The sequence below is a fragment of the Delphinus delphis genome, chromosome 15 (genome assembly GCF_949987515.2).
Source record: "Delphinus delphis chromosome 15, mDelDel1.2, whole genome shotgun sequence".
NCBI classification, from domain to species: domain Eukaryota; kingdom Metazoa; phylum Chordata; class Mammalia; order Artiodactyla; family Delphinidae; genus Delphinus; species Delphinus delphis.
This window is the reverse complement of record NC_082697.1, coordinates 80732325-80743527: the sequence shown is the minus strand read 5'-3', so window position 1 is coordinate 80743527 and position 11203 is coordinate 80732325. Positions and strand designations below refer to the sequence as shown.

The 11203-nt window shown below is 62.6% G+C and overlaps 2 protein-coding genes across 2 annotated transcripts; both read right to left on the bottom strand.

Moving 5' to 3' along the window:
* Nucleotides 1–264: 264 nt before the first annotated feature.
* Nucleotides 265–1694, bottom strand: LOC132438272 (putative diacylglycerol O-acyltransferase 2-like protein DGAT2L7P). The gene is given in 3 exon segments (XM_069541422.1): nt 265–459; nt 721–879; nt 974–1694. Coding segments are annotated over 3 exon segments (948 nt in total). The 5' UTR covers nt 1575–1694; the 3' UTR covers nt 265–271.
* A 1826-nt stretch (nt 1695–3520) lies between these two features.
* On the bottom strand, nt 3521–10909 carry PLOD3 (procollagen-lysine,2-oxoglutarate 5-dioxygenase 3). Its single transcript, XM_060032307.2, has 19 exons — nt 10625–10909; nt 10171–10262; nt 9868–10004; nt 9596–9759; nt 9353–9465; nt 9118–9181; nt 8470–8567; nt 8124–8225; nt 7823–7948; nt 7505–7626; nt 6993–7097; nt 6754–6879; nt 6361–6502; nt 6170–6283; nt 5915–5983; nt 5327–5431; nt 4657–4803; nt 4300–4425; nt 3521–3959 (listed from the first exon to the last, which is right to left on the bottom strand). Exons 1-19 carry the CDS (start codon nt 10734–10736, stop codon nt 3804–3806), a joined length of 2220 nt encoding a protein of 739 aa, XP_059888290.1. The 5' UTR covers nt 10737–10909; the 3' UTR covers nt 3521–3803.
* Nucleotides 10910–11203: the final 294 nt, after the last annotated feature.

Sequence of the window (11203 nt, the reverse complement as noted above, 5' to 3'; positions counted from 1 at the left end):
AGGTCCACCCCCGCGTGCATTAGGAATCGTTGTGGGGAGCGGTCGCAGAAGAAGCCGGAGAGCCCACCGACTGGGTCCCAGCCGAGACTCTTTGATCTCAAGTGCGGCCGGCAGATCCTGGACGCGCGCCCCGGGTGTGTTTGCGCGTCTCCGGGAGTGTCTGGTCCCCTCCGAGGCCCGGCCAGGCGCGCGAACTTGCCCCGCCAAGTACAAACACACACACACACACCGCAGGTCTGTACCCGCCTTTAATTTCAGTCCTCACCCGCAGTCACCGAGGGCACCGGTGGGGGCCGGCGGCGCGTCTAGGTGGGGGGAGGTGCCTGTCGGCGGGGACGCCAGAGCGCGCCATGTGCTCTTTCAACAGCTGCTTGAGCCGCTCCAAGTAGACCTCGTGCTGCGCGTCCACCTGCGCCCGGCTGGGCCGCGGGGTTCGCTGCGCCGGGATTGGGGCCCCCACTGTGGGCGGAACAGGAGGCCAGAGGGATGGTCGCTAGCAGCCGCCCGCAGGTCACCTTCTCGCTCGCCGCGATTAACTGGGACAGAGTTCAGGGCTGGCGCGGTTGCCAAAGGCAGCCTGGAGGCGTGGCCGGAATCCAGGATTTCACGCCCCAACAGGGGGGACCTTCACCTCCGGCGCGGGAAGGGTGCAGGGGCCTTCAGCCCGGGAGAAGCAGGTGGGCGGGCCGGATAGCGGAGCGGGTAGAGGCCGGGGCTCGCCGACGGTGTGGATGGGCGTGCGGAAGGGCAGGAGGAGGCCCCGGGGGCCGTGGAACAGCGGCAGGGCCATTCTCAGCAGTGGCTGCAGCGCTTCCTGTGTCCTTCGCACCCATGAGCCCGGCGGGTTCGGAAACTGCTGGATGAGCTAGTTCTCTCCGAAAGAGAAGGCTGGCACCAGGGAGGCCCTGGGGGAGCAACTGACTCCGGACCCCGCCCGGCGCGCGCTGCGCTCCCTCCCGGGCAGCGCTGTCCTCTTCCAGCGCCAACTTGACAAATCTCTTCTGATTCCGAATTCGCAAGCTCAGCGCTCCGGGCTTTGCCTCCCACGCCTCCAGGGGCCCTCCCACGGCCAGGAGGACCCCGGGCAGGGACAAGAGATAGGAGGCGCTGGCCTTGTCCGAGGGCACTGATCCTGCGAGAGAGGGCGGAGGCTGGGGGACCTGACGCCTGATTCTTCCAGAAAAGAGGGCGCAGGGCTCTGGGAAGGTAAGTAGAGGTGGGACCAAGTGCCCGCATGCGGGAGGAGGAGGGCAGTTAGGAGGTGACAGCAGGCACTGGGGCTCCTGAGACGCAGCGCTCTCCTCACCAGCACACATGATGTAGTCCCGGAAGACAGGGAGCTGGAACCAACAGGGCAGCGTGAGCAGGTGGGGCTGGAGGTGAGGGAAGAGGTGGGAGAAGCCAGTGGCCTCTGTGCAGAAGTTGCTGCAGGCCCCGCTGACCAGGACCCCGTGAGGGTGGAAGCCAAACAGGTAGTTCCAGGAGGGACCTGGATCTGCGGTTTTAACCAGCTGGGGGACACCCCACTGGGGAGCTGACATTGGACTTCGGGGGTGAAGGTCCCGAGAGTCCATTCTGAAGCCCTGCTCCCAGCCAGCGCACCGTTCCCGAGCGCCTTGCCGAGATGGGGAGGTGGTCACGGATATGTCTCCGGATGGCCCAGTTGTGGACCCAGGCAGAGCAGCGGCCCCCTGCCCCAGGTGTGTTTCTATCTCCATGGAGTCAGACCAGGTCGAGGACCGCTAGGATCCAGGCCCGGCCCAGGAATACAGGAGCAAGGCAGCCAGGGACACCTGGGCGGGAGGTGGTGGCGGTGCGTGGGGGGTTGTGGGGACTCAGGATCCAGAGGTTCGAGTCCCAGGCACACCTGGGCGGGAGGTGGTGGCAGTACGTGGGGGGGTGTGGGGACTCAGGATCTAGAGGTTCGAATCCCAGGTCCCCCGCTTTCCCCCTTCCCTGTTCCATGGTTTCAGGCGCATCTGTCCAATCTACGTCTTTCTCCCTCTCTCCACCCCACAGACCCCTGCCCTGCCTCCCTCCCTCCCGTACTGGAATGGGGAAGCAGAGTGCCAGGCGCAGGGTTCCTCAGGTCTTCAGGGACTCAGTGAGCCCCCCAAAAGGGGAAGACCCATTGCAGGACGGCAAACACTTGGAGGCCCCGGAAGAGGTGGCTGGAGGAGGATGCAGAGGGGAGTCACCCAGGAGCCACCACGGCCGTGAAGCGTACCTTCTTTGACCCAACCCACTGGTCCTGACCCCTGGCCTGGATTCTGCCCTCGCTTCCGCCCCCGCTGCTGACCTGCACATTGGAGCACTGTGAACCCCGGCATGGAAGGGTTAACCACTACTGGGGCTCACAGGGCTGTGACCAGTAGGACCGAAAGGAAAGACCAGGGCTGTGGCTTGGAGCCTGGGGGTGAGGAAGGTGTTTAGCTTTGTGGAAGTCAGGACCGGCTCCCTGTGAGGAGCAGGGTTGGGAGAGGTCTGGGCCAGCAGGGGTTGCCATGTGTGTGTACCCTGAAGAGCAGAGCTCCCCATTTGTCACCCGGACCTGGCGCCTAAACGGTAGGTGACCTGCAGGAGGATATATTCCCTAAGGAGTAGCTTAGGCCTCTGTGGGGAGACCTCCAGAGGGAACGGTTTTATGGGAGAGGCTAAGGATTGGGGAACCCCTCCAAGAGAGAGCCCACTGGTCTGTGGGCACACCCTCCAGTGGGCTGGGGCCAGTCATCACTGTGACCATGGCCCTGTTCAACATTGACCAGAGGCCTGCAGAGCCAGCACTTTTTCCAGGTCAGGGAACGTCACTTGTTTTGGGGTTTTTTTGGCTGCACCTTGCCTTGTGGGATCTTAGTTCCCTCACCAGGGATGGAACCCATGGTCCCTGCAGTGCAAGCCAGGAGTCCTAACCACTGGACCACTAGAAGTTCCGGTAAAAAAAAAAAAAAAAGTCCCAGTCTTGTCTTTTGCAAGGCTGCATCCCATCCCCCCTCTTCCAGGAAGCTTTCCTGGGCTGACCCTTAGGATTCCCCTCTCCTGATTCCACCTAACAGCTTAGATGCAAGAAGCCACAGGAAGGTTCCAGCCTGTCTTCCCTCAAAGAACACACGCCCCCAGGGGGACTTACTTCCCCAGCAGTGTCCCTGGAGCTTAGCTTAGGGCTGTGCCACCCCACACGTTATGCACTGGAGAAGATGCCATCAGGTGAGGAGAGAATCAGGGAGGAGAGCTTGGGGGCTTTGCAGGGGTGGGGATGGGGGGTTCTCACCTCAGCCCAACAAGGGAAGTCCTTCTTTCGGTCTGGCCCTCCTCACGTCCTCCCCCAGCTCTGGCAATGACAGGGAGTTAGACATGGGAGCCAGGGAAGCTTCCAGGCTCCCGCTCTGCTCTAAAATCATGTTTCTGCCTTTTCTTCTTCTCTGTTCATTTCCTCTGGAAGATCCCGGGTCTCCCCTCTACACTGGGTGGCGGGAGGGATACGGGGTCCACAGGTAGATGAAAGAATAAATGGACTCAAGAATTACAAATCCTCTTTTATTGAGAGGGAGACTGAAAAACAATAATTTATCACATGGTGAACACCCAGAAGCCCTCTCCCTGGGAACTCTTGGGGGCTGAGGGGTGGAGCCAGGGGGCTCCCTGAGCTTCCTGAGGGCCGCGTGGCGGGGAGCGAGGTGACACATTCAGTCCCAGGCACACGGAACATACACCCAGGAGGCGAGGAGCCGGACAGACCCCCTCCGAGGAGGAGGGGGGCACAGGAAGGCACAATGGCAGGGAAGCTTGGGCAGAGTGGTGGAGCGTCAGGGGTCCACAAAGGACACCATGATGTAGCGAGTGCCTCGAGTGGTGGGCAGCCCCTCGTGGTAGTGGGTGAGGCGGCCAGGGTGCAGGAGCCCCCAGCCCTTCCGGGGGGACGACACCACGCAGTCGTAGCGCAGGAAGCGGCAGCCACCTCCCTGGGAAGACGAGAAGGGGCAGGAGTGCAGAGTGAGCGGAAGCGGGGACTGGGCGGCGGGCTGCCAGAGCGGGGAGAGCCCGACCGGGGGAATCAGGGAGGGAGGACACAGGAGGTTTGGGCACCAGCAGATGGGAGACCCAGGAGAAAGGGTGAGGCTGCCAGCCTGGAAGGGGTCCAGAGGATACCCACGAAGTCACTGAGAAATACAGAGAAGGCAGACAAGGGGGCGGGAGGTGACGAGGGGTGTGTGCAGGGATGGTGAGGGGGCGGGACACAGGGTCCTGCGTGTGGGGAGGGGCCCTGGGGGCGCCCCGAAGTGGAGGGCAGTAGGGACTCACCTCGTAATCCAGGCCCTTGTGGTTGAGGGCGACGTTGAGGGTGAAGGTGGACGAGTCGTGATGTGGCCGCAGAGACGGCTGCTCATCTGGCCGGTAGCGGACCACGAAGTTCATCACCGCCCGGGTCTGTGACAGGGACACGGGAGGAGAGGCTGGAGGGATGGCCATCAGGTCCGGGGGAGGGGAGGGGTTCTCACTGGTACCTGCGGGCTGCCTCCCCCAGGGCTGCCCCCCTGTAGGATCTCGTTTTATGGGGCCCCAAACACCACGGGGGCCAAAAAGGCATCATGTGGAGACGTCCAACCGGACGGGGTGTGGGAAGGTGGAGGTGCAGGGGTGGCGAGTGCAGCAGCCCACCTTGGTGTGGTAGCCGGGGAACAGGCTCTCGGTCATGGGCCCCACGTACGTCCTCAGCAGCTGCAGCCACTGGTCCTCATAGCCCACCTGCTTCATGTGGATGTCCACGGTGGGCACGTTCTCGTAGCCTCCAGCCAGCCTTGAGTCCTGTGGGCAGCGGGCACTGAGCCGACAGGGCAGTGCCAGCCTCCCCCTCCTCTTGCTCCCAGGCCTTAAAGCCTGTATTCCCTCCGTCTGGAAGTCTCGACCACTTCTTAGCTTGACTCACTCCTCCTGTCCTCTAAGTGTCAGCTAAGATGTCACCTCTTCTGTGAAGCCCCTTGGTCCCCCCACGTCTGGGTCAAGGGTCCCTCCTGAGACTCCTGCAGCACCCGGGCTGCCCATCACAGCCTTTAGAAGCTGGGTTGCTGCTGCTGCTGACAGCAGGTGAGACCCAGGAGGGCAGAGCTCGACCTGCACCGCCCAGGTCAGGGGCTGGCGTCTAGGACCCACCCCGTAAATGTTACTTGAACGAATGGATGAGTGAATGAATACAGCTGTGCCTCCTGTGGGCCCCTCCCCCTTGGGGACCCCTCTTTGCTCCCACTCTCTGGATTCCATTTTTCCTCAATCAGGGAAGTTTCACCTCCCTCCTCCTGGGGCCCCCCTCCCCCCTGCCCCAGCCCCTCACCTCATGCCGGCCTCCTGACCACTGGCCGTAATGCTCCGTTTCTTCCACCAGCTCATCGCACATTTGCTCAGACAGCAGAGGGAACCAGTACACGTCCGGGCAGGGCTGCGGACGGGCGGGACAGGGCGAGAACAGCAGGGCCGCGTCATGCTCGGGGAGCGGACAGGCAGCCAAAGGAAGGGAGAGAAAGCAGGGAGCAGAAAGGGAAGCCAGGAGATGAGAGAATCTGCAGGAATGGGGATCTGAGCGTGGGGACGGGCCAGGAGGCGCTGGGCCAGAGAAGGTGGGAGCAGCGCTGAAAACGTGGCGCAAATGGCACGGGGGTCCCGGAGCCCCGGGTTCTAGGAGAGTGGATTTCAAACTCATCTTAAAAAGTATCATTTCACCCATACACCAATATACCCAACAGACAAGAGAGGACCACCCTGATCAATGCCAGGATGGGGGCTGCAGGCCTGTCTGCTCCGCCTTTGCCCTCAATGCCTGAGCAGAAAACCCTGAGGCACCACTAATCCAGGCAGTGGACCCAGGGGGTGGACCCAGGGGGTGGTGGCCATGCGATGGCTCGGGGTCCTGAGCGGGGCTCACCTGTTCCACGAGTCCCTCCCCTTCCAGGGCCCGGCTGTAGTTCTCGTGAATGTACTGCTCCTTCCAGTCCTGGGGGATGGGGGGAGGTGCACCTTGACCCGGGCCCTCTTCATTCCATCTGCTCCCACCCGGGAAGCCCCCTCCCCAGGCACCAGGAGAGCCTGCACAGCGCGCACAGGCGTGCGGTAGGTCTGGGGCATCCTCCTTTAGCGAAGGAAGGGAAACTGCCTTCTGAGCGCAGGGCCGCCTACTCACCAGGGGGTTATCGAAGATCTGCCAGAGGTCAGGGTGCAGGTGGTCCGTGTCATACCGGGAAGTGGCCAGGAGGCGCCCAAACTCGTGCTGATTGCTGAGGTGGAGAAAGACGCCCTGGCGTGGGGGGCGGGTGTGAGAAGGGTGACAGGGAGCAAGGGCCTTGCCCCGCCTCGAGCCCCAGGCCCACTCACCTTATCCCGCAGGCTCTTGCAGAAGGCCATGTCTGGGTCAGTGTCACTGCCCGAGAACACCTCCCTCTGGGGCAGCTCCGTCCTCAGGGTCTCCCCGCGGATCACATAGGCCTGGGATATGTAGGGCACGTTCCACACGCCCCTGGAGGCACCCACACCGGTCAGCTAGGTGGGCGAGCTCCACAGTCCTGCCCTGTTCCTCCCAGGGGCCCCTTCCCTCGAGGGCTGTGAGCTGCTAGGTCCCGCTGGCTTCCCCCGCCAAGCCTCTCGTGCCCCCTGCACGGTCAGTCCCTGCCCACAGCCCCCCCTGGACCCCCGAGACTGGGGCTATGCGGCAGGATGCAGGGGTCTCCGAGGGCCCAGGCCGGGGAGGGGAGGGGCTTCAGGACTCACACTCGCTTCCGCTGCACCAGCTCTACGTAATCCTCGGAGCGCGCGTAGTACTCATCGGGGCTCAGGGCTCCCCAGAAATTGGACCACAGCTTCCCGTGGCGGGACAGCATGGGCGCTATCACCTTCCTGTGGACGAGCAGAGGTGAGGGCCGGGCGGAGTTGTGCCCCACGCCCAGGGGAGGAGTGGGGGGTTCCCTGGGGACTATCTGGGGGCCCTCTGGCTGAACCAGGTGAGTGACCTGTTCTCTTCAATGAGGATGCGCAGGGTCTGCGGGTTGCTGATGACCGCGTCTGCGTCCAGGCTGAAGTAGAATTCACACTTGGGGTCCTGCCGACAAATGTCCCTGGAGGTGACAGACCAACAGACAGATGAGCTGAAACCGGAGCAGGTGGGGGGGAGAGGGAACTGTAGAGAGGGTGGAACTCCCCCTACCCGCTGAGGAGAAGAGGAGGAAAGTGGGTAGAAGCATCAGCAAGAGGACAGGAGGGAGAAAAAGACTGGGGGGGAGGGGGAGGGCGGGAAAGGGGGAGGCTGAGGCCTCTGTGCCTCCTCCCCCAGGACCCCCAGATTCTTCCATCTGTGCGGGGCAAGGGAGGGACAGCACACGTAGTGGCTGGAAGTGCGCCACTGTGGAGGCCGAGGAGAGGCTGGATGGGGAATGGAGAGGGAAGGGGGCTTGCAGCGGGTGGCAGCCCCTCCCCCCCTGCTTTCACCCCCGTCCCCCCCAACGCCCGCCCGAGGCTCACTCACATGGCCATGTCCCTGGCCTCGCCTGGCGTCAGGCCCTCCTCGGGCCCCACCAGCTTCACAGCTGAGAAGTGGTCCTGCAGCTGGGGCCAGGAGTCAGCAATGTGGGGCTCGTGGTACACCTCCTGGAGATGGCGGGGGGAGAAGGGGGAGATGGGGAGACCGAGAGGGCAGAAAAGATGGTGCCTGAGGGACAGGAGCGGGGAAGGAGGTGAGCAGAAAGGGTGCAGGAAGGAGTCTGGGATATAGGGAGTGGGAGTTCTGATGAGGGCAGGGGCGGGGTCCCTTGGGAGGGAGAGGCTGTCAGTCGGGGTGTCTCACGTTGTTGTGCAGGAAGAGGGTGACCCTGTCGGATGGATAGTCCAGGAGCAGCAGCCGCTGGAGGAAGCGGGGCAGGAATGGGGTAGGTTGTTCCACAAACACTGCCAGAAGCACCCGGGGGGGAGTCTGGAAGATACAACGTGATGGGGCTCAGAGGAAAGCCCGCCAGTCTGTCCTCCACAACCCTGGCAGGTTTGCGGGTATCCAGGGGCTTTGCCCCCACCCACTGCTGCCTGGAATGCCCTCCCTGCACCTCCTGCTTCCAAGCGCTCTCCCACCCACGCTGGCACCCCCTCCTCACCTGCCCCCCCGGGAGTGGCCTCCGGTCCTGGTCACAGAACCCACAGCCTCCCTCAGGAGTCCAGCCGTTGGGGACGTAGTTTCCCAGGTAATTCAGCTGCAGCTGTTGGGAGAGACGGTGAGAGGCTGAGGCTGACGAGTCCAGGGCCAGAGGTGAGGGAGGTGGGCAGACAGGGAGGGGGCAGGGCAGGATGGGGAGCGGTGGCCACTGAGAAACCCTCCCAGCACCTGTGCTTCTGGGGTTGGGGAGGACTCACTACCTGGAAGGGCTGGAGGAACCTGGGGGCTGGGGCTGTGCGGGCAGGACTGACTGGGGCTGGGGCTGAGGGTATAAGCAACCTGGGCACCTTAGTGGGGCCGTTCCCATGGACCACAACAGGAAGTGTGTCATAGGCCACGTTCCGGATACGCACGCGATTCCGACCAAACTTTAAGACCACCTCATCTGGGGAAGAAAGGCCAGGCTTCAGACTCCCTTTCCCCCAAAGCTGCCAAACAGCATGTGCTTCTAAATATGGGGGGGCGGGGGCTGCCCAGCTTCTCTAGAGGATGAAGGACTGTGACCCGTGGGGCGGGGATGGGATACCTTCTCTCTGAGGGCACTGACCAGGCTGCTGTCACCCTGGGGCACCCCACCACTTACTACCTGTGTGACCTGGGCAAGTCACTGGCCCCTCAAAGAGGCAGTTTCCCCATCTGTAACAGGTGGATAACCACAGAACTGCCCTTTGTAGAATTGTTGTGTTAAATGAAATTACAGAAGTAAAGCCCTGGCCCAGAGCCCTGCCACGTAGTATGTCAAACAGACATTAGGTACGACCACTGCTGCTTCTGTTACTATTAGCACAGCGCAACTAACTCTATCAGCCATTCGGACGTTTGATGAAGTTAACATCGAGGTGAGTTGAAGATCACCCCAGTTCTACCAGGAGCCTCTCCCACATTCAGGACCCCCAGCAGCCTCCCATCACCCCTTCGGATTGCCTCTTCCTCACCTAAAGCCCCGTTGAGGTTCTGAAAGATCTGCGATTTATGATCCAGATTAAGGCTGAGTTTCTCCTGGATGGGATGAGATGGGGCAGGTAATTAAAGAGGCGGTGGGACACCATTTCCCACTCTTTTCTCTTTACGTCTTTCAAGAAGCCTCTTTACCCCTTCCCTCCCATTCAGCCTGAGAGGCCTGCCACCTCCAGAGCTTCAAGTCGGGCCCCCTCTTCTGCCCCTCCCTACCCTCAGTCCTGGGTCCAGGTAGAGCCGAGTGTAGAACAGCTGATCGTCATCGTCATCTTTGTACTTCCACTGGCGGACGATTTGGTGGATAGCGGGGGCGAAGCCAATGAATCCTGGGTGGGGGGAGGGGAGGTGCTGACTCCAAGATTCCCAGGGTCCCAGGACCTGTCCCCACTCCCTCTCCAGCCCTCAGGCACCTGGAACACTCCATGCCCCACCACTTTTGGACACTCTGCCACTCACCACCAGAGTTGAGGAAGCGCTTCCCCGTGCCCACCTCAGGGTACTGCTCCGCCAGCCCCCACTCGGGCCAGCAGAAGGCCTCTGCAGAGAAGAGCAGGCGGCTGCCACTCTGGACAAACTTCTTCAGCAGCTCCGAGGGGCTGCCAGCCAGAATGACATCGTAGCTGGGGGAGGAAGGGGAGGATGAGCAGGACAGCCACTAGGAACCTCAGTCTCCTCACCCCCTCTTTCTGTCCACCCCTCTTCTTTCTCCCCAGCCCCAGCCCCTTTACCTGTCCACAAACATGATGACCATATCCCCCCTGTCTGCATATTTCTCCATTTCCTTCTTCAGCCACCTGACCTTCTGTCCTCCACCAACCGTTCGGGCTACATCGCCCCCTCGCCACTCCTGTCCCAGGCCCAGGGTCTGTGGAGGAGACCCAGAATGCCAGGGAGGGGCTCAGGCGGCCAGGCGGTCCCACCGCCCTGACCAGGCTCACCGTGGGGTCCCAGGCATCCAGCCCTCAGCCCACTCCTAGGCTAGACCCCACCCGCACCCCTTCTAGAGGCCATGAGTGTGTTCCTCTCCTCACCCGCACAGTGTAGTTGAAAAACTCCGCTGACCGCAGGAAACGCCGGTATCCTTCTGTCTCGCCTGTGGCCACGGTGATCACCAGCAGCTTCTCTGTCACCAGCCAGGAATTGACACTCAGGACCCACTCGCCCAGCTCGCTGCCCGGCGCGCTCCACTCACCGCAGGCCCCCTTCCCCTCCCTCTGACTCTTTTCCAGTTCCTCCCCTCTTTTCCGCATTCCCTCTTAAACTCTTCCAACCCAGGGAAACTTGACCCCAGTGAAAGCGGGATGGGAGTAACACCCAGAAACTCAGGATCAGTTCCCATGGGGAGGGTGGAAACAGTTCAGAGCGAGGAGTGGGCGAGGGGCCGTGTGATTCGGCCCTAGAGAGCCTGCTGGGCGTGGGAGAGGCCCGCCTCGACCCTCTCTCCGGGGTCAGCCTGGCGCCACTCGCCCCTCCCCGGGTTCTCACCTGGGTTGACAGGGTCGCTGCCCCGGGGACGATTTGAAGCCGAGGCCTCAGGAGGCGGCGACAGCAGTAGCAGCAGTAGCAGCAGGAGCCGGAGTCCCGGGCCCGAGGCCATGACGGGGAGCTGGCCGAGGGGCACCCAGGCCCGCACCGGGCTCTGGCTGTGCGCCTGGACCCCAACTCCGGAGAGAGGCTCTGGGAAAAAGGATGGGGGCTGCTGTGCGGCCCGCAGCTAGGAGAAGCCGGCTTGGGGCTCCGCCCTGGGGAAAAAAAAAGCGTACCCGGAGGTTACAGAAAACTCGAGATGCCGGGCCTTAGACAAGGCGAGGATTGTCCCGGGCGGTGGGCAGAACTGAACGATCGGGAGGGGGCGCCCAGCCCGGAGGCGGGGTAGGGGCGGGGACTAGGGCTGGCGATCCCGAGCCGAGGACTTTTAGAGCCAGCCCGGCCCACAGCGCCTAACACTTCAGGAAAGTGTAACGCGGAGAGGGGAAGTGACCCCTTGCGGGTCCGGCGGAATGCGGAGGCGGGTCTTTGCCACAACCCTGCCTCGAGCAGCCGGGCGGAAGACCCAGAAAGAGG

Bases quoted from the DNA above. Each gene is read 5' to 3' on its own strand.
- PLOD3 (XM_060032307.2), bottom strand. From the start codon at position 10,736: ATGGCCTCGGGCCCGGGACTCCGGCTCCTGCTGCTACTGCTGCTACTG. The intron at 9,760-9,867 runs GTAAAGGGGCTG...TTCCTCCCCCAG, and splicing joins GTCATCATGTTTGTGGACAG to CTACGATGTCATTCTGGCTG. The intron at 7,627-7,822 runs GTGAGACACCCC...CGCCATCTCCAG, and splicing joins CCCTCTTCCTGCACAACAAC to GAGGTGTACCACGAGCCCCA.